The 22,704-nt window shown below is 43.9% G+C and overlaps 1 protein-coding gene across 1 annotated transcript; it reads right to left on the bottom strand.

Annotated features, from left to right (window-relative positions):
• Positions 1-125: 125 nt before the first annotated feature.
• On the bottom strand, positions 126-22,523 carry LOC137624578 (UPF0193 protein EVG1 homolog). Its single transcript, XM_068355514.1, has 4 exons — positions 22,346-22,523; positions 13,346-13,588; positions 11,142-11,276; positions 126-1,833 (listed from the first exon to the last, which is right to left on the bottom strand). The coding sequence occupies exons 1-4, from the start codon at positions 22,437-22,439 to the stop codon at positions 1,628-1,630; spliced, it is 678 nt and encodes a 225-aa protein (XP_068211615.1). The 5' UTR covers positions 22,440-22,523; the 3' UTR covers positions 126-1,627.
• Positions 22,524-22,704: the final 181 nt, after the last annotated feature.

The following is a 22,704-nucleotide window of genomic DNA, read 5'->3' as shown; positions in this document are numbered from 1 at the left end:
GATTCATTTTTTTTCATTCCTTATTTCATTACTGTCCAATTTTGTTAACACTTGTTTCCTTGCAATTGTTTTATAGAGGCTACCTATTTTTTTTTTCAGTACATACATATAGACATCGAAAGTTAGAGAAAAGGTGCCTTGGTGTGTAATGTTTGCTGATGAAATTGTGCTGATGATCTTACAAGAGAAGATGTTCAACTCAAACTAGAAAGATGGAGAGGAGAACTTGAGAGTAAGAGGCTTAAAAATTATCTGAACAAAGGCAGAATATACAGTATATGGACAGGTGAAGAGGAATAGCAGGGAAGAGTGTAATTAGGCCAAGAAGACATAAAGAGGGTTGGCTCCATCAAATATCTTGGTTCTGTTACGAGTGAAAACGGAAGCTTGGATGCAGAAGTCAGTCATAGAATTCAGTGTGCATGGATGAAGTGGAGAAAGTCATCAGGGATACTTTGTGACAAGAGGATCAGTTACAAAGGTTAAAGGAACGGAAAGTTTCATAAAATTGTTGTTAAACCAACCATGCTCTATGGGACAGAGGCTTGACCAATAAAGAAAGAGCAAGAAAGAAGAATGTAAGTGGCTGAGATGAGAATGCCAAGGTGGATGTGTGGTGTCACCAAAAAAAAAAAAAAAAAAAAAAATCTAGAATGAATTAGTGAGGGGGACAGTCAAAGTATAAGGTTTAAAAAAAAAAAAGTTTAGAAAAGAAGACAAATGGTTTGGTCATGTTATGAGGAGAGCTGATGAACATGTATGTAAACAGGTTATGAACATGGAGGTGGAGGGTAGAAGAAGGAAGGAAAGGCCAAAGTTCAGATGGAAGATAAATTATTGAATGACATGAAGGAAAAGGGTCCAAAAAAAACAAGATGTACAGGACAGAGAAAGATGGAGAATGCTGACTATAAACACCAACTCCATATACTGTAGATATAGATATTGGAAAAGCTGAAAGCAAAGAAGACAAAGAGGAAGACATACATATACAGCACATTAGACAATTAAAAGAAGCATAATCCTACATTTCTGCATAATTGTTCAAACCTACATAGAGCTACCAAACGAAAATTATTAATAAATGTAATAGAGGATCAATAATGTACAGTAATGTAGTTAGATAAATAATACAGTACGGGTATGCTATACAGTATACTGTAATGTGTTTTTTGTATGAAAAGTGGATTAATAACACTTTAAATTGTTAATGCTCTGCTAAATTAAACATTGCTTTGTCACAGGAGTGGACAAAAAGCCTTGGTTTACAGCTGAAAGTATATAAGAAAAGCACTGTTGTAAATTTTAAATAGAGATGTGATGAGAGATAACCGGTTATAGCATACAAGGCACGGACAATCGATATTCGAACCTGTTTTCCTCGACCTGTCATGAAAATGAAATCTTACTAGAGAAAATGTTTGTTTTAAAGCAACAAATTTAAAATTGAGAGAGGCTTATAACACATCTTTCTTGAAACTAAGCAGTTATGAAAAATAAGAATTTACAAAAACTAAGCTAAATACTTTGTATTAAGAAAAATATAGTTTGCTAATTTAAAATAGCAATCCATGTACAGTGTACTGCACCAAAATAGAATACAATAAAAGGCACAGACACATTCTAATCACGATTCTTTGCTCTTCTTACACTTTAGCTTTTCTTTGTCTCTCATGCATCTCTTGAATTCTCTAGCCCGTTCCTGATCCAAAAGTTCGAGATCGCGAAGTTTCAGTGAGAGTTGGGTGGCAATAAGGTGGCGATATTTCTCCCCTGCACCAGCAGCTTCCATAGCTTCTAACCACTGGACTCGTTCCTCCATCTCATTCACAACTGAAAGAATGGATGATTTATTACAATTAACGTGACTGCAGAGTTGTATCTCGCAAACATAATGGACAAATAAATATGAAATTTTATAGTGTTTACATTAAATCTAAAACAAGTTATATACGAATGTTGAATATAGAGTACTTCTGCTGATAAGCAACTAATGAAAATATAGTTTATATTGCTTTATTTGTATATATGCTATCAAATAACAGAATTGCATCAGAAATAGACAAATAATACCCTGCTGTACAACACTGGACTGTAATGTAATAATATACAGTACTGTTCTGTAGTAAAGTGCAGTACAGTATAGCGCTAACAATTCGTCTAACTCCATTCTTCCTTGATACGAAAATCCATGATGATTATGATAAGGATACAATACCTGTATCAATGAAGTGAAAATGGATGAAGTGCACGGATTGCGATAAAAGCAGACTGAAGGTGTTGGATGGAGGATGTCATAAGGACCTGCGGATTGTATATCAGGAGCAGACATCGCAAAGAACTGTGGGTTGGGAGCAGCTGACACTGATCGTTATAGGTTGTCTATTGTACCTGTACTAGCAGTTGATCCTTTTCTCCTATCTATGGGAAGAAAATTGTAATTGGCAATTGTTGTCTTTGCCTTTTTATTTCATCATATACTTGCTGCAGTCAAAATTGATTCAGTTAGGCTAAAGGTTTATGCAATACTGCACTCTAAATGATGGCTGTATTTTTCTACCTTGCCTTTTAAATCCTAATGTTCTTCTACCGTCCAATTCTGTTGAGTTGGTTCGTGATCTTTCTCGTCTATTTTCACAAACCTAATCGGTTCTAACTGAATTTGCCAGCCCTCCTGATGTTTGTCTAAATATATGACAACCTCTTCCAAAGCCACTGAGGGAGAGAATATGCAAGGCAAGGCATTCCCTCACTGACAGAAGGGGTCATACTTCTGCATCACTTCCCCCACTTCTTCCTCCTAACACCGCTGATGGACTGAGCTTAGGAGGGGAAAGAACGCCTGGAGGAAGAAACTGCTGGTCGTCATTGCTTTGATTTGCAGAAGGCCAGAACGTTCCTAAGACCCAAGCCAGAAGGCATGGTCACTTCCAAAAGGCCAGAGCCATTGAGGGATACTCCAAAGTGGATGAAGGAGTACTGATACACAGCATCCCCTTTCAAGTTTGAAGAGGAAACTGATTACTTTCTTGTGCTCAAAGTGCTTCAATAGTGTGGACTTGACAATAAGCAAGCAATATGTGGTGTGAAATGTTGAATGCTTCTGAATGAACTTGATAAAAATGGAGTTTTTATGATAAAACAAAGTTTTATGAATACTTACCTGGCAGTTATATATATATAGCCGAGTCTCTGACTGCGGCAGAATTTAATCGAAAATCGCGGCAACCGCCTTGTGGTGGTGTGTGGTTAGATGGTTAACAACCCTTACAGGGTGGTACTTGGAATCATTCCCATTTTCTGTTCCTCAGATTATCTTTGCCTGACCTGCCTCCTGAGGGGAGGTGGGTGGGCTTTAAAATATATATATAACTGCCAGGTAAGTATTCATAAAACTTTGTTTTATCATAAAAACTCCATTTTTATGAATAGAACTTACCTGGCAGTTATATATATATAGCTGATTCACACAATTGGAGGAGGGAAACAGACAGAAAAAACATAGTTGGGGAAACAACAAAAGAGTTGTAGGAGAACAAACACCTTGATTCCTTACCTGCTAAGGTAGCTGACTTCAAAGGTAACTGCCTCTAGAGTCGCTTTCCCTTAGGAGTGTTCAGCCAGGAGTAGACCTGCTACGCTGCAAACAACTCAATCGAGTCTGTCAAAGGGGTAGGACCAACAACTTACTAGACTTCAGAAAACTACCTTCCCATATAAAAAACCTGCAACCTTACTAAAGCTAACCATCTAACCTTGCAGAAATAGATATAAACTATCTATCTGGACTGAGGGAACCGTACCACAGGACGAGGACCTCAGACAACCATAAAAAACACAAACCCATATACAAGTACATAAACTAAGGTTGAGTGGGGGTAGTAACTCCCTTGCCTAATACAGAAGCCGCAGCTACGTATGGGCCCAAGGTATAACACTTGTCATAGTCCACTCTTACCTCTCTGAGGTAATGAGAAGCGAAGACAGAGTTGCTCCTCCAGAACGTTGCGTCCATGATCTACTTAACTGACATATTTTTCCGGTATGCCAGCGAAGCAGCAATGGCCCTTACTTCGTGAGCCCGTAATTTTAACAGGGCTTAGTTTTCTTCCTCACAAAAGAGGTGGGCTTCCCTAATAGTTTCCCTCAGGAAAAAGGACAAAGCGTTCTTTGACAGGGGTTTTTGAGGATCCTTCACTGAACACCATAAGGAGTTGAGAGGGACCCCTCACGCTCTTAGTGTGGGCCAAATAAGCCTTGAGAGCCCTAACCGGGCAGAGGAGGCTTTCCTGTTCCTGACCTACTAGATTCGTGAGGTTAGGGACTTCAAAAGTCCTAGGCCAGGGTTTCGAAGGGTTCTCATTCTTGGCGAGAAAGTCGAACCTCAAGGAACAAACCGCTCCATTTAGGGTGAAGCCTACACGCTTCTCGATTGCCTGGACCTCGCTAATCCTCCTGGCAGTCGCTAGAGACAAAAGGAAGAGGGTTTTCTTAGTCACATCTCGCAGAGAAGCTTGCGAGATAGGCTCAAACTTCCTGGAGCACAAAAACTTAAGCACCACATCCAGGTTCCAAGAAGGGGGTCTTAAGTGCACCTGCTTCGTTGTCTCAAAAGACCTAATGAGGTCCTGCAAGTCCTTATTCTGAGATAACTCTAAGCCTCTATGCCTAAAGACGGTCAAGAGCATGCTCCTGTATCCTTTAATGGTAGATACAGCCAGCTTAGCATCCTGCCTGAGGTACAAAAGAAAGTCTGCAATCTGGCTCAGAGAGGTAGAGGACGAGGAAACCTTGCGCCTCCTGCACCAAGCTCTAAAGGTCTCCCACTTTGACTGGTAGACTCTTTGTGAAGAGATCCTCTTTGCTCTGGCAATAGCTTTCGCTGCTTGTGCCGAAAAGCCTCGAGATCTAATGAGCTTCTCGACAGTCTGAAGGCAGTCAGATTGAGAGCGAGGGGGTTTTGGTGAAATCTCTCGAAGTGGGGTTGTCTGAGAAGATCTGGACTTGCCGGGAGTCTTCTTGGAAAGTCCATCAGTAACCCTACCACTTCGGTGAACCATTCCCTCGCAGGCCAGAATGGAGCCACTAGGGTCATTCGTCCCGAATCGAGGAGAGCGAACTTCCTGACAACCAGATTGATGATCTTGAACGGGGGAAAGGCATACATGTCCAGCCCCGTCCAATCCATCAAAAAGGCGTCCACTGCAACAGCTTCCTCGTCCGGACTAGGGAGCAGTAGTTGGGGATCCTCTTGTTTAGACCGGAGGCGAAAAGGTCTATTACTGGTCTGCCCCACAACTTCCAGAGGCTCTGACAGACATGCGGGTTGAGAGTCCACTCTGTAGGAAGGACCTGTTCCCTCCTGCTGAGCATGTCTGCCCTGATGTTTCTCTGCTCTTGAACAAACCTTGTCAACAGCTGAGTGTCGTTCTCGTTCGCCCAGAGGAGAAGCTCTCTCGCAGTTGAGAACAGGGAGAGGGAGTGAGTTCCCCCTTGCTTCCTTATGTACGCGAGAGCTGTGGTGTTGTCGGAATTGATCTCCACAGTCTTTCCCGACACCGAGGTTTTGAAGGCCTTGAGCCCTAACAAAATGGCCATCAATTCCTTCCTGTTGATATGCCAACTGACCTGACTCCCTTCCCAAATACCTGAGACCTCTTTGTTCCCTAGTGTTGCTCCCCAGCCTGACTCGGACGCGTCTGAGAATAACACTAGGTCGGGGTTCTTCTTGAACAAGGAGATCCCTTTTCCCAACAGAGCTGGGTCCAGCCACCACATTAAAAGATCCTTGATCTCTGTCGAAATGGGAAAAGAAAAAGTGTCCTCCTGGATCTTTCTGTTCCAAACCTTTGCGAGGAAGTGTTGCAGAGGCCTTAGGTGCAGTCTCCCCAAAGGGACAAACTGCTCCAGGGAGGATAGAGTTCCCAGCAGACTCATCCACTCCTTCGCTGAGCATTCCTGCTTCCTCAAAAAGTCTTTGACTTTGTCCAGGCACCTGGTCTGCCTCTCCTGGGAGGGAGAAGCCTGAAAAAGAACATAGTCTGACTCGGCTCGGTCTGAGACTTCCCCCAGTTGACGATGAGTCCCAGGTCCTGAGTGATCGAATAAGTTTTCATTAGGTCCTCCAGACATTTCTCTTTCGACTGTGACCGGATCAGCCAGTCGTCTAGATAGAAGGAGACCCTTATCCCCTCCTGGTGTAACCAGCCTGCCACATTCGCCATAAGTCTGGTGAAAACTTGGGGAGCTGTGCTGAGACCGAAGCAAAGTACCCTGAACTGGAAGCACTTGCCCTGGAACACAAACCTCAGATATCTCCTCGAAGACGGATGAATGGGGACGTGAAAATAAGCGTCCTGCAGGTCGAGAGAAACCATCCAATCTCCTGGACGAACTGCAGCCAGCACTGACTGAGTCGTCTCCATGGAGAACTTTGTTTTCTCCACGAAGGCGTTCAGAGAGCTGACATCTAGGACTGGTCTCCATCCACCCGAGTTCTTGGGAACCAGAAACAGGCGATTGTAAAAGCCTGGGGAGGCGAGGTCTTGAACTGGCTCTATTGCTCCCTTGACCAACATCTGGTCGACTAGCTCCAGAAGAGCCTCTCGTTTCAACGCGTCGGTGTACTGAGCCACTAAGGCCAGGGGAGAGTCTGAGAGAGGTGGTTTCTTTAAAAATGGGATCTTGTAACCCTCCTTGACGACTGAGAGGGACCAGGTGTCCGCCCCTCTCCTTTCCCAAGACTGCCAAAAATGAGACAGTCTTGCCCCTACTGGTGTTTGGAGGACTTCCATCTCATTTTTTGGACCGGGGCCTAAACGCACCCCTGCTGGTCCTTGGCCCTGACTCTTGTCTTCTCCCCCTAAAATCCGCTCTCGAGGAGATCCTGCCCCGAAAGGGCTGTTGAAATTTCTTCTCCTCCTCCTTCAGAGGAGCAGGAGCAACAGGTAAGGTCTTTCTAGCCAACCGAGACAAAAGGTCCTGAGTAGCCTTCTGAGCCAGAGAAAGGGAGATATCACTGACCAGAGCTTCAGGAAAAAGATGACGTGAAAAAGGGGCGTAAAGTAGCTCCGACTTCTGGGCAACAGTCGCCGATCTAGAGGTGAAGGAGCACAAAAGGGCCCTCTTCTTTAAGACCCCTGCTGAGAAAAGGGAAGCCAATTCATTAGCTCCATCCCTTAGAGCTTTGTCCATGCAGGACATGATACTCGTCAGGTCCTTCGTGTCCTCCAGGAGTTCAGACTTCCTGGCCAGAGTCCCGAGAGACCAGTCCAGGAAGCTGAAAACCTCGAAAACCCTGAAAATTCCCTTGACGAGGTGATCAAGCTCCGACATGGACCACATCACCTTGGCAGAGTTTAAAGCATGCCTTCTTGCCGAGTCCACAAGAGCCGAGAAGTCACCTTGGGAGGAGGAAGGCACTCCTAACCCCAAAGGTTCCCCTGTCTCATACCACATACCTGCCTTGGAAGCGAGCCGGGACGGTGGAAAAGAAAAGGTGGTCTTGACAGCTTGTCTCCGTTCCTTCATCCTATCATCCACTTTAGCGAGAGCTTTCCTGGCCGAAATTGAAAGTTTCATTTTGATGAAGGACGAAGACTTAGTAGCTTTCTTCCTGGTAAATTGAGACTGAGAAGAACGAGGGGCCGAAGGTTGAAATTCCTCCCCATAAAGTTCCAGAAGAGAGCGAGAAAGAACCTTGTAATCGCTAGAAGAGTCGGCAGGTTTTTCTTCCTCTTCCGAAATATCTTCAAGGTCCTGCTCGAGGATAACATCCCGAAGAGTTGGGCTGCCAGCAGTCTGGCAGCGAGAGCTGTTTGAATCCTGGTCCCGAGCGCCGCTAACATCCAGTCGGCGAGAGGCGGTATCGTCACGATGACGAGAAGCGGTATGGTCACAATGACGAGAGGCAGTATCGTCACGATGACGAGAAACGGAAGCGTCCTGAAGATGCAGGTTGCCGTCGCCTTGAAAATGCAGACTGCATTCATCCTGTTTCCTAAGAAACGAGGCAGTAACGTCCAGGCGTTTCGAAAGGGAACGGAATCGTCACGGCGCCGAGAACGAGAGGCAGTATCGTCCTGGCGGCGGGAGAGGGGGAAGGAAATTCCTGGCAGCGTGCCGATGAAGAGGGTGTACGTTGTCGTACGGCCGCCGAAGTGCGCAGAGGTTTCTTGGGAGAGATACTAAAATCTCTCTTAGAAGAAGATCTCTTAACATGCAAAGAGACGTCCTTACGTCTGACGGACTGAGAAGGGTGGCTGAAAGCTTTAACTAACGATGAAAGTTGTTCCTGCATAACAACCATGAAAGCTTTAGCAACCTCCGCTGGCTCTCGCGGTGCCGAAGACGGCAGTTGTCGTACGGCTTGACTGGGAGCGCTGGCAGAAGAAGCAGGGAGTCTAGCAGGATTAACTGGGCTAAGGACTCTCTGTTTCGCCCTTTTAACAGGAACATCGAAATCGTCTTCCGAAGGATCAGGGTCTCTGCTACTCGAACCGGGAGAGGGAGAGCGAGACTGCACGTCCCGGTTCCACCCTCTCTTCATTGGTCTTGATTCGTAACGCCAATTACGTCTGGGAGAACGATCAGGCGAAGACACAAACGTATCCGACACGCCTTTCCTACGGCGGTCAAGAGCAGCCTGGGAGATCGCAACAGGACTGTCTGAGGCGACGACTGACCGAGGATAAGCACCTCTCACTCCCTTTCGGCTTTCGACGTACCTTCTCCCTTGGTCCTGGGAGCTTGGTAGAGGTCTAGACCTAGGGGTATGACAGATTCGATCAGTCGCCACCTCCACTGCACTTTCACAAGCACTAATTTCACCTCCACCCTTACCTTTAAAGGCCTCCAACTGTGCTTTAATGGCCTCCAATTCAGCAGCTAATTTAGCATACCCAGGGTCATCCGTAGGCACAGGTCCTGTAGAAGGGGCAGGAGTCACTACATTTGGGGAAGGAATACCTTCCAAAGGGGTTACAAGCAAAGGGTCAATAGATAAATCTAAGCTAGGCTCACTAGCAGACTTTGACTTTGATTTAGCTCTTCTAACTCTATCAATCTCAAGTTTGCGCACATAGCGCTGCATAGCTAACCAATCATTATCACTTAAAACCTCGCATTCCTTGCACTTATTATCTAAAGCACATTCAAACCCCCTGCAACCCATACAGATAGTGTGAGGGTCAACCGAAAGTTTCGGCAACCTCACCTTGCAAATATCATTCGCACAAACACGATAATGAATTTTCTCACTCATGATAACAAAGGAAAAAAGACAAAAAACAAAAACAACACCATTGCCAAATCCCAACACAGTGTACTTCACCAAAAACGAAGTCCAAAAAGGCGATGAAGGGAAAGCGATCCGAAAAACTCTGAAAGGCGGACCAACGATGTTGTCGATCCGGCCGGCAGAGATGATCTGAGGAACAGAAAATGGGAATGATTCCAAGTACCACCCTGTAAGGGTTGTTAACCATCTAACCACACAGCCACCACAAGGCGGTTGCCGCGATTTTCAATTAAATTCTGCCGCAGTCAGAGACTCAGCTATATATATATAACTGCCAGGTAAGTTCTATTCATAAAATGACTGGAAGGCCTGTAGAGAGTAGGGTTCCTCTGCTGTGAAGGAAAAGAAAAGCAGCCCTTAAAGTAAGTAAGTAACTATAACACCTGTTCATGTTACATTTGAATGACCACGAAGGTATAGGTTAGCAGGTGAGTATTGTCACTCCCATCCAAAGGAGAGATATTGTTATAATCCTCGAGAAACTTTTAGCAAAAATGCTTTCCCACATGACTGTCTTCGTTCTCAAGGAGAAATGTCTGACAAAAGGAATAGAAGTAGAAAAGATTGGTAGAGGAGGAAGAGAGGGTGAACTCTCATTCCCCTTGCTAACCATTCTTCTATCACAGAGGAGACATGGTCTGGGTGACCAAAAATGATTATGCTCCCTCTGAGGAAGACGCTACAGGAGATTCCTATGCTGCAACACAAACCACTACACTTAGGGTTTTGTCACAAGAGGAGCACTGGGAACACTCACTGACATAGCAACATAGGGATCACGTTATAGAAAACTCTCGGTGCCAGGTGATCCCGCCAGAGGAATATTTTTTACCATCAGGAATGCAGATAGGGCAAAATTTGATCTGAACAGGTAACACTCTCCCGAGGCAAAAAACTACAGTACGCACTGAGTTTGTCTTCCTGATCTCAAAAGTGATAACAACACTCCAATGAAGGGACTATTTACAGTCATGCATTTACAAATGTACACAACAAATGGAGTTCCAAATGTTTGTACAGCATTCTTATAGAAACAAAATTCACATTACTACATGCTCATCTTTCAGTGTGCTTCCATTAAGAAACAAGAAAACTTATAAACCCCAACACTTATCACAAACCAATTTAAGAATAAATTCAATTATTGACAGAGGTACACAGCAGCATGTTTGTATCCACAGTTCCTGAAGACAAAATTGACTATTCTGTGACAAGCGGGTGGGCATGTTTTCTCCATTATGCCAACTTTTGTTTTTTTTAACCAGCTACCTTGTTAACGAACGAATGGCCATTCCAGTACCAATGAAGACAATTCCTTACTTTAAGGGATGAAAGGTTTGTATACACATAGGAAAAAGAGGACGTGGGTTACAACTTGATCCCAACTAGTATACCGTACAGTACTTTATAGCCCAACTTCCAGTGAGGGATGTATTCAATATCATGATGTTATTCTCAAAGAATAATCTATAAATACTAAGCAAAAGATATCCAGAGACTGAGACAAACTCAAATATTGCAAGGGTAGATTAATACAGTATGATTTTGTTCTATGTACTGTACTAGAAGAGTTGGAAGACCCAGGCCTACATGGCAGAGGACTATGAAGTGTGAAGTAGGAGGTGATGAATGGAGAAGTATTGAATTAAAAGCTCAAGATAGAGACGACTGGCGAATTCTAACCGAGGCCATTTGCATCAATAGGCCATTTGCATCAATAGGCGGAGGGGATGATGATGACTTTGAGGATAATAGAGCATAGGCGTTGGAGGAGATGATGATGATGACGACTTTGAGGATAATAGCGCATAAAAAGTACAATCATATACGATCAAGAACTTACGCTCATCAAATCGGTCTATCTGAAGATCTTTAATCTGGGCTTGATCTTTCCTGCCTGGAGTAGGATGAGTCTTTGCACCTTCCCTCCCAAAAGCCATCAATTCTTGGCACAACTCCTTTGATCCCGGACCATATTCTGAAATATAAGTTTTAATGCATTAGGTCTTAACTGCTATCGGTTGCCTTCCATAAATGGGAGGGTAAGTAATTACAGTAGATAGTAATTACTTATCTAGAAGGTATCTATTTCAAAAATAGAGGCAAAGCAATTAACCAAATAGACTTATTAATATAGCCAAGATGTAACCAGAACAAAATAGAGGAGGAAGGAAAAATTATTAACCAATTATTATTACTATCCAAGCTACAACCCTAATTGGAAAAGCAAGATGCTATAAGCCCAGGGGCTCCAATAGGGAAAAATAGCCCAGTGAGGAAAGGAAATAAATAACTGAAGAGAACAAATTAACAATAGATCATTCTAAAAAAGTAATGTCAAAAGAGATATGTCATATATAAACTATTAACGTCAAAAACAAATATGTCATATATAAACTATAAAAAGACTCATGTCCGCCTGGTCAACAAAAAAGCATTTGCTCCAACTTTGAACTTTTGAAGTTCTACTGATTCAACAACCCGATTAGGAAGATCATTCCACAACTTGGTCACAGCTGGAATAAAACTTCTAGAGTACTGCGTAGTATTGAGTCTTATGATGGAGAAGGCCTGGCTATTAGAATTGACTGCCTGCCTAGTATTACGAACATGAGAATACTGTACGAAGATTTCAGAGTTCCATAAGTATGACAGTGCTTCATAATGAAAAATAGTAACTTGACTAAAGCAATTGGCCATTAAGATACACAAGTACTGTTAATAAAAGAGGGGAGAAAATACTGTACAGCAAGTTCATGAGAAAGAGGATTTCAAAAAAGCATTAAAAAGTTTAATCAATAATGGCATGAACTGAAAGTGATTCAACTTTGCTGAAACAGGAGAACAAGGGAAGAACATCAAATAAGGGGACAATATTTCAATTAAAAAAAATATATATACAAAAATGTAATAACTAGGATGAAGAAAAACACAAACTATCTATAAAAACACCTGCCAGGACTAGTTTGAAACTGCTTATGCACTTTGGAAAAGGGGAAATCTCCTAGATAATTCTGAAGCGATAAGAACACCCAAAACGTTGACATACCGGTATGCAAGATCGGACCAATGGGTGGTGCAATTAAAGGTGAGAATACAGTATATTACACCAAAGTACTGTATAGTAATGTTCATAAACTGGCAAAAGCAGCAAACTTCTACTAGAAGCTATGCTTAGATTAAAGTTAAGTTAAACAAATAATTCACAATGATTACCCTTAAGGCACTTCTACATGTGCAACATACATGTGTAAGCTGCTAGCAACAAAAACCTTTGTGAAAAATAAAAGAAAAATCTACGAGGGAACAGCTTAGCTGCTTACTGTAGCTCTGATAGTAGGCAGAAAATCTGTCTTCCAAGATACATGAATGATTTTGTTTGGTGATCATTTGAAAAACTGACATTTCCCCTGGGGGGATGTACAGGAGTTTGGCAAGAAATTATTCAATCACTGTATAACATAAGGTGTCAAAACTGTGCTTTGCTTACAGAATGTGTGCTATAGCATCCTATTAAATGAGATGTTGATGTACAGTAACTATTATTTTCTACTGAAATGAACAGCCTTATACATTCTATTACACCTTACATCAGACAATGTTCAAGTTGTCACATTTTTATTGCACAGGTTGAAAGGTCCCTAGGGAATAAAACTCTAAAATACTGATAAATGCTATCTAATATATCTAATACCAGATATAGGGCATTAGAGGGAGACCAAAACGAAGGTGGATGGACTGTATCAAGTGATGAAGTGTGGGTCAGAGGTAGATGGAGAACACTTGCCAGAAATATTGACCCCACATAAAAGTGGGAAAAGATGCAGACAAAGAAAGAAGATGATACAAATAAAGATACTGACATGGACTCTATATAAAATATACGGCTACCCATAATTCAATTTTATGAAGACATTCTGATTTAATTCAAATGCCATTAGAGCAAGCCTTTATTATATTATGTTGAAACAGTGGTTACATGCAGCATTTAAAACATGTTCTCTGCATCTTTCCCAAAGGAAGCTAGCAAAGATTGAAAATACTTACTTGGTGCTGGAGGTACATAATGGCGGTTAAGTTCATAGAGACCCATCTCCTTCATTGTGGCATGAGAACGCTTTGCTTGAATCTCAAGACGGGGAGTCTTTTTGGTGGATGATGGCCTGTTGCGGGTTTGATTTTGACTTGAGGCTGTCAAAGCCTCTTGCTGAGGGAGGGAACCTCCGCTGTCCACCCATCGTTCAATTTGACGCTGATGTTGAGCACTGACAGCTGCCTCTTGTAAGAGACCTGTAAAGAAAAAACAAATCTACAAAACCCTTCTTTCAAAATTTCTTTAAAATTTTGACCGTTTACATTACACTTATCAAGCTTAACCTAAATGATTAGATCTTAAATATAGAACATATAATAAAGCTACTTAAGTCCTTTTAGTCCTCTTGCATAATAAAAATAACGATGATGCAAATTTCCTAATCAAGGTGCACTAAAAATCAAGTGGAAGCATATTTGAAGTATGTGTAATCGATCCTGTTTTTTTGCTATAACGAAAAATGTTATTTTTATTAATAAAATAAATTTTTGAATATACTTACCCGATAATCATGTAGCTGTCAACTCCGTTGCCCGACAGAATTCTATGGAGGGATACGCCAGCTATCACAATACTAGAAGGGGGTGTACTTACCAGCGCCACCTGTGGCCAGGTACTCAATCATTTGTTGTTGACACCTCCTCAATTATTCCTCGGTCCACTGGTTCTCTCTGGGGAGGAAAGGGAGGGTCGATTAAATCATGATTATCGGGTAAGTATATTCAAAAATTTATTTTATTAATAAAAATAACATTTTTCAATATTAAACTTACCCGATAATCATGTAGCTGATTCACACCCAGGGAGGTGGGTGAAAACCAGTGTACATGATTAAAGGATAGCTAAGTATCCCAAAATTTCATATAACAGTTATCTCAAATAACAATGAAATAATAAGTACCTGGTAAGGAAGTCGAATAGAACCGTTACTCTGCCTTTTATTTAAAGTTCGTCTTCCTTACTGAGCGCAGCGTTCCTCTTGGAGGCTGAATCAACCCAAAGGTGCCAAAGTACAAGGGGTTGCAACCCTACTAAAGGACCTCTACCAAACCTTTAACCCAGGCGCTTCTCAAGAATGAATAGACCACCCGCCAAATCCAAGGATGCGGAAGGCTTCTTAGCCTACCGTAACAACCATAAAAACAACAATAAAAGTATTCAAGAGAAAGGTTAAAAAGGTTATGGGATTATGGGAATGTAGTGGCTGAGCCCTCACCTACTACTGCACTCGCTGCTACGAATGGTCCCAGGGTGTAGCAGTTCTCGTAAAGAGACAGGACATCTTTCAGATAAAATGATGCAAACACTGACTTGCTCCTCCAATAGGTTGCATCCATAATGCTCTGCAGAGAACGGTTTTTATTAAAGGCCAACGAAGTAGCTACAGCTCTTACTTCGTGGGTCCTTACCTTCAGCAATGCAAGGTCTTCCTCCTTTAAGTGAGAATGTGCTTCTCTGATCAGAAGCCTTATATAGTACGAAAGCCCATTCTTGGACATGGGTCTCGAGGGTTTCTTGATGGCACACCATAAGGCTTCTGACTGTCCTCGAATAGGTTTAGACCTCTTCAGATAATATTTGAGAGCTCTGACAGGGCAAAGAACTCTCTCTAGTTCGTTACCTACCATGTTGGAGAGGCTAGGTATTTCGAACGATCTAGGCCAAGGACGTGAAGGAAGCTCGTTCTTTGCTAGGAATCCAAGCTGAAAAGAACATGTAGCTGATTCGGTTGTGAAACCAATGTTCTTGCTGAAGGCATGAACCTCACTGACTCTCTTAGCTGTTGCAAGGCAAACGAGAAAAGCAGTCTTGAGGGTAAGATCCTTGAAGGAAGCTGACTGGAGAGGTTCGAACCTAGATGTCATAAGGAACCTTAAGACTACGTCCAGATTCCAGCCTGGAGTGGAAAGACGACGTTCTTTAGACGTCTCAAAAGACTTGAGAATGTCTTGAAGGTCCTTGTTGGAAGACAGGTCCAAACCCCTGTGGCGGAGGACTGAGGCCAACATGCTCCTATACCCTTTAATCGTAGGTGTTGAAAGGGATCTCTCATTCCTAAGATGAAGAAGGAAGTCAGCTATTTGGATCACAGAGGTATTGGTAGAGGATATTGAATTGGCTCTACACCAGCTTCGGAAGACCTCCCACTTAGACTGGTAGACTCTACGAGTGGAAATTCTTCTAGCTCTGGCAATCGCACTGGCTGCCTCCTTCGAAAAGCCTCTAGCTCTAGCGAATCTTTCGACAGTCTGAAGGCAGTCAGTCGAAGAGCGTGGAGGTTTGGGTGCAACCTGTCTACGTGTGGTTGACGTAGAAGGTCCACTCTTAGAGGTAGAGTCCTGGGGAAGTCGACTAGCCATTGACGTACCTCTGTGTACCATTCTCTTGCAGGCCAAAGGGGAGCAACCAGCGTCAGCCGTGTCCCTTCGTGCGAGACGAATTTCTGCAGAACTTTGTTTATAATCTTGAACGGAGGGAATGCGTACAGGTCGAGATGGGACCAGTTCAGAAGAAAAGCATCTACATGAACCGCTGCAGGGTCTGGAACAGGGGAACAATAAAGCGGAAGTCTCTTGGTGATGGAGGTGGCAAACAGGTCTATGGTAGGTTGACCCCACAACGTCCAAAGTCTGTTGCACACACTCTTGTGGAGGGTCCATTCCGTGGGAATGACCTGATTCCTTCTGCTGAGGCGATCCGCTGAAACATTCATATCGCCCTGGATGAACCTCGTGACCAGTGTGAGGTTTAGACCTCTTGACCAAATGAGGAGGTCCCTTGCGATCTCGTAAAGGCTCCTCGAATGGGTCCCTCCTTGCTTGGAGATGTAAGCCAAGGCTGTGGTGTTGTCTGAATTCACCTCCACCACTTTGCCTAGCAGGAGGGACTTGAAGTTCAACAGGGCAAGATGGACTGCTAACAGTTCCTTGCAGTTGATGTGGAGTAATCCTTGTTCCTTGTTCCATACTCCTGAGCATTCCCGTCCGTCCAAGGTCGCACCCCAGCCCGAGTCCGATGCATCCGAGAAGAGATGAAGATGGGGGGTCTGGATGGCCAATGATAGACCCTCCTTGAGAAGAAGATTGTGCTTCCACCACCGGAGAGTGGTCTTCATCTCTTGGTTGATAGGGATAGAGACTGCTTCTAGAGTCGAGCCCTTGTCCCAATGAGCTGCAAGATGGAATTGAAGAGGGCGGAGGTGGAGTCTCCCTAGCTCGACAAACAGGGCCAGAGATGAGAGGGTCCCTGTGAGACTCATCCACTGTCTCACTGAGCAATTGCTCCTCTTCAGCATGCTCATGATGCACTGTAGGGCTTGGTTTATCCTGGGGGCCGATGGAAAAGCCCGAAAATCCCGACTCTGAATCTCCATTCCCAGGTACACAATGGATTGGGAGGGAATGAGTTGAGATTTCTCTATATTGACTAATAGACCTAGGTCTCTGATTAGATCTAAAGTCCAAGAGAGGTTCTCCAGACAACGACGACTCGTGGAGGCTCTCAACAGCCAGTCGTCTAGGTAGAGGGAGGCTCTGATGTTCGATAAGTGCAGGAATTTCGCTACATTCCTCATCAGATGAGTAAAGACCATAGGAGCTGTGCTTAGGCCAAAACACAGGGCTTGGAACTGATAGACAACCTTTCCGAAAACGAATCTCAGGAAAGGTTGGGAGTCTGGATGAATGGGAACGTGAAAGTATGCATCTTTCAAGTCCAACGAGACCATCCAGTCCTCCTGTCTGACCGCTGCTAAGACCGACTTGGTCGTCTCCATTGTGAACGTCTGCTTGGTGACATACTCGTTGAGAGAGCTGACGTCCAGCACCGGTCTCCAACCTCCTGTCTTTTTGGCCACAAGAAAGAGACGGTTGTAGAAGCCCGGGGATTGATGGTCCCGGACTATAACCACTGCCTTCTTCTGCACAAGTAGCGACACCTCCTGTTGCAATGCTAGCCTCTTGTCCTCTTCTTTGTAGTTGGGAGAGAGGTTGATGGGCGATGTGGTCAGAGGCGGTTTGAGGCAGAATGGAATCCTGTAACCGTACCTCAGCCAACTGACAGACTGTGCGTCTGCACCTCTCTTCTCCCAGGCTTGCCAGAAGATCTTGAGCCTGGCTCCTACTGTTGTCTGGAGAATCTGAGAGTCAGTGCTTTCCCTTAGATGTCCTGGGTCCTTTCTTAGACTTGCCCCTGTGAGAGTCTGGACGGGAGCTTCCTCGGCTGGGGGCTCTACCACGAAAGGGCGGTATGAACCTAGTGGCCGGGGTATCAGCCACTGGAGAGCGATAAGTCTTGGGGACAGAGGTGGTAACCTTAGACTTACGAGCCGATGAAGCTACAAGATCGTGCGTGTCCTTCTGTATCAGGGCAGCCGACAAGTCCTTAACTAGCTCCTCGGGAAAGAGGAACTTTGAGAGTGGAGCAAAAAGGAGCTGTGACCGCTGGCACGGTGTAATGCTGGCTGAGAGGAAGGTACACAGTTGTTCCCTTTTCTTCAACACCCCTGATACAAATAACGACGCTAGCTCACCCGATCCATCCCTGATAGCCTTATCCATGCAGGACATAATTAACATGGCAGAGTCTTTGTCCGCAGGAGATGTTTTCTTGCTGAGGGCTCCCAGGCACCAGTCGAGAAAGTTGAACATTTCGAAAGCTCTGAACAACCCTTTCAGAAGATGATCCAGGTCTGAGAAGGTCCAACAAACCTTCGAGCGTCTCATCGCAGTCCTCCTAGGCGAGTCCACCAGACTTGAGAAGTCAGCCTGGGCAGAGGCAGGAACTCCCAAGCCTGGTGCTTCCCCTGTGGCATACCAAACGCAACCTTTCGATGCGAGCTTCGTTGGAGGGAACATGAAGGAAGTCTTGCCCAGGTGTTGTTTAGACTGAAGCCACTCCCCTAAGGTCCTTAAGGCCCTCTTGGAGGATCTAGCTAGGACAAGCTTAGTATAGCTCGACTTAGCTTGTTGCACGCCTAGCGAAAACTCAGATGGAGGAGAGCGGGGAACAGCAGAGACGAAGTGGTCAGGGTAAAGCTCCCTGAGTAGAGCCAAGACCTTTCTAAAATCAACAGACAATGGAGAAAGCTTAGACTCCTCCACGTCTGATGAGGGATCAAGATGTGCCTCCTCATCATCCGACACTTCATCAGCAGAAGGTAGCGAAGCAAAAGGACCAGAATGCTGAACCGCAGAGTCAGAACGGGTAGGAACAACAACAGAGGTTTCCTCAACTTGAGGGAAAACCTGAGGTTCAGACTGCATAGGCTGAACAACAGTCGGAGCAGAAGGCAGGTGCAAGGGTGAAGGAGGTTGACTCCTAGCAAGAGTTGCACCCAAGGATTGCACCAGCTGAGCGGAGGACGGAGGCGGAGTAGTCCGTTCCTGTTCCTGAGAGATGAGTGGAGCATGAGAAGGTTGAGGCTGCGCAGAACAAGGTAAAGTTCTAGCAAGCTGAGGCTCCTGAGGCGCAAGTGCATGGTGTAGATGAGCTTGCCTAGATGAGGGTTGAACTCGGTGCAGCGCTGGTTGAGCAGACAGACTCACGGAGGGGAGAGGTTGTTGTACCCCAACCGAGAGTTGCACCACTGGTGGAGCAGCAAGGGGAGGAGGAGGAAGAGTGTAACTCTCCTGATCCCAAAGCAAGGGTTGCCTTAAAGAAGGCTGAGGCTGAACAACACTGTGAACAGCAAGCTCCGAAAGTGGTTCAACATCGTACGCCTGGCAGATGGTGCTGCGACCAGGCGGAGCAGGTGCAGGCTGGGCGAGCACAGGCGGAGCAGGTGCAGGCTGGGCGAGCACAGGTGCAGCGAGAACAGGTGGAGGGAGTGCAGGAGGTGCAACACTCTCAGCCCGACACTCACGCATCAAGTCCGAAAGCTGAACTTGCATGGACTGAAGCAGGGTCCACTTGGGGTCGGCAGAAACGATAACAGACTGAGGTAAAGTCACAGTCGGGGTCTGTATAGGCAGAACCTTACTCCTCTTGGGCGGAGTACAGTCGACCGATGACAGAGGCGAGTCGGAGCTGAGCCAATGACTGCAACCTGGCTGAGCACTCGCTGACTGAACTCTACGTTTAAGCGGTCTCGAGACCTGAGACCAACGTTTCTTCCCTGCATGAAGATCAGCGGACGAGAAGACGGGCTCAATCGTCTGCAGGTGGGAGTGACGGTCTAAGGAAGACACGCCCGCAACCACCGAGGATAATTCTGTGCGCCTAACAAGGCCTGTCGAACCCTTAAGCCCTTCGACATTGCTTCTCCCCTGGGCATGGGAGCTTGCAAGAGGTCCCGGACTGGGAGGACGACTGGCTCGCACAGAAAAATCCTCACGCACCACACTGGCACCACTAGCACTTGGCACTGCACAGACACTAGCACTCGTCACAGCACTGGCACTATTTCCACCCACTGCACTCTTGACCTTCAGTTCTTTAACCTCGGCCATCAGAGACTTATGGTCACTTACCACTGATTCTACTTTATCTCCTAAAGCCTGAATAGCACGCAAAACAGTTGACATATCAGGCGGAGGGCACACAGTAGGTTCGGGGGTAGCCACTACAGGGGTAGGAAAAGGTAGGGGATCATGAGGTGAGGAAAACATAGAAGAGTGAGAAGAACTTCTCCTAGCTCTAGTTCTCTCTAACTTGGATGAATATTTTAAAAGACGTACAAAATCCAATTCCGAAAGTCCGGCGCACTCCTCACACCGATTTTCTAATAGACAGGGCCTGTCCCTACAGTCAGAACAAGCGGTGTGAGGATCTACCGAGACCTTCGGAATACGCCTATTGCAAGACCTACATCGTCTATGGGAGGGAGCTTGCGAAACGTCAGACATCTTGTTTCAAAGAGTAAGTCAAAGGGTGATCCAAAAACAAGCAAAAATTCATTAACCGTTAATCAGAGTTTATATAAAAGCTAACTAGCTAATATAAAAAGGATTCCAGTATGCGACAGCCGTTAATCTAAGAGAATACTTCACCAAATATCCATGAATAAACTCGAAGACCATGAGCGTATCCCAGAACGTCTAGCCGGAAGCACGACAGAGGAATAATTGAGGAGGTGTCAACAACAAATGATTGAGTACCTGGCCACAGGTGGCGCTGGTAAGTACACCCCCTTCTAGTATTGTGATAGCTGGCGTATCCCTCCATAGAATTCTGTCGGGCAACGGAGTTGACAGCTACATGATTATCGGGTAAGTTTAATATTGAAAAATAGAAGACTGTTTGCACTTGATGTGCATCTAGTAAGGATGATACTTTAGTGACGTGTGGTAATTTGAAACACGCATTTCTCTAAATATGGTATTTCACTTAAGATAATAAAAATTTTGATATGTCAAAACCACATTATCATAACACTTTTAAAAAAATATTGCAATTCCCTCTGGAAGATTTAATATCGTAAATTCTCCTGATAGCAAATGGAAGTTAATAATAAAATCTTAGGAATACATTTTGAAGACTAGAACCCACGGTCAAGGTGAATTTCAACTTGTGTAACTTGAAACCATGTGAAGCTAGTCTTGGGTTAAAATACCTTTTGTTGTCTATATTTTCAAGTGTATAGGTAATCTCTTAAATACTTTGGACATCTAGTCTTGAGGTTTTGTGACTCATTAATAATGTTTCTAAACTTATTCTGGCTTTAACTTATAGGCAGCTCAGCCTACAATGCGAAGTGACACTCTTTCTTAATCTTGTTCCTCTATATAGTTACAGCCTATAACCTACGATACTGTGCATTGTAATATAGTGATGGCATTTCTAGCAGACACTAACTCATGCTCCATCTGTTTTTAATGCTTCAGACATAGACTATTACCTATGAGGAATTAGTGTATGAGAACAATATTAGGTAGATGGTATCTTTATAACTTTAAAAAATGTGGGTTTCTGACAATTTTAGTCATCAAAATAATTCAAAACACTCGAAAATACACCAGAAACCCCTCTTATTTTCTATGAATAGATGATTGATTAGTAATGCAATTTTACCTGGTGTGACGGTCTGAACGATCCCCCGGTCTCAGAATTCTCCTTAACATTGTATAATGGTTCTTTTCTGCCATTAGCTCGCTTCGCTCGCCTGAAAATAAAACATCAAACTCGATTGTACTGGCAAGCGGTAATGTTGAGCTGCGCACGCTAACATTACAGGTAAATAAAACGTCAACCTCGTATGCACTGGCAAACAGTAATGTTCGCGCATGCGCAGATTATCAAGGAGAATTCTGAGACCGGGGATCGTTCCGACTGTCACACCGGCATCCTTTGACGATTTTACAACCGTCACGATAACTAAGGGCAAAGTGCATTAGGTTAGGTTAGGCGAGGACCTTAATTTTAGTCATACCTCTGTTTCTCTTGTGAAATATGGCTCTACAGGTATTTCTTTGTTTAAGATGTCATCATAACTTGAAAAATATGGGTTACTATCACTTATCATTAGTATAATAATTCAAAACTCCTAAAAATACACCAGGAATTCCTATGGATCATTGGTTACGTATACAACTTTACCAGGTGGGTAAGCTAATGTCCCTACTGTAAAAAACAGTTGATTATAATCTTACCAAAGGCTTAGTATGAATGGCGAGCCCTGATGTTGCTTGAATTAACCTACCTTGTCTACTAAGCAATTATCCTAAGAAAATTAGAGTATGAAATGTGATGAGTTAAGAATAAGGGACTGAGGAGGGCGTGTCATATAACTGTGATTTAATTTAACACTAAACCTATACAAAATACGACCGATATACCATAACAAGTAATGACTAAGGTTATGTGAAACAACGCAAAACAGGAACTAAGCTTGATTAACCTACAGTAGATGCTTGACAGTAGCCATTGCCTCTGCTATTTTTCCCATCAAATATGTGTAAGATTATAATATAAGTACAAAATCAAGTGGGAATTTCAATCATAAATCTCAAACTCACCCTTAAGCAACTTTCGTGTCGAATCACTATATGAAACTTTCGGTAAATCAAAAACTCCACCGGCCGCAATATTTTGACGGGAAACGGATGCCATATTGTTTACACCGTTTCCATGGCAACGGTTTCTTGAGTTTTGATTGGTCAAAGAAAACGCCTTTTGTCACATGATTGGTTGTCAGCTTTTGTTTTGATGTCGTTAAATTCCTCAGATAACAACAATACCTTTTAAAACTTATTTGATTTATTAATATTATATAAAATCACACAAATACATTGAAAAATCACAAAATAGTTATACTTAAGTAATTTAAAAAATATCTAGAGACAAAATTCAACGGAATGAATTCAAAATCTTATAA

Source organism: Palaemon carinicauda, chromosome 31 (assembly GCF_036898095.1).
Source record: "Palaemon carinicauda isolate YSFRI2023 chromosome 31, ASM3689809v2, whole genome shotgun sequence".
NCBI lineage: Eukaryota > Metazoa > Arthropoda > Malacostraca > Decapoda > Palaemonidae > Palaemon > Palaemon carinicauda.
The sequence above is the reverse complement of the archived record's forward strand: the minus strand, read 5'-3'. Positions and strand labels throughout refer to the sequence as shown.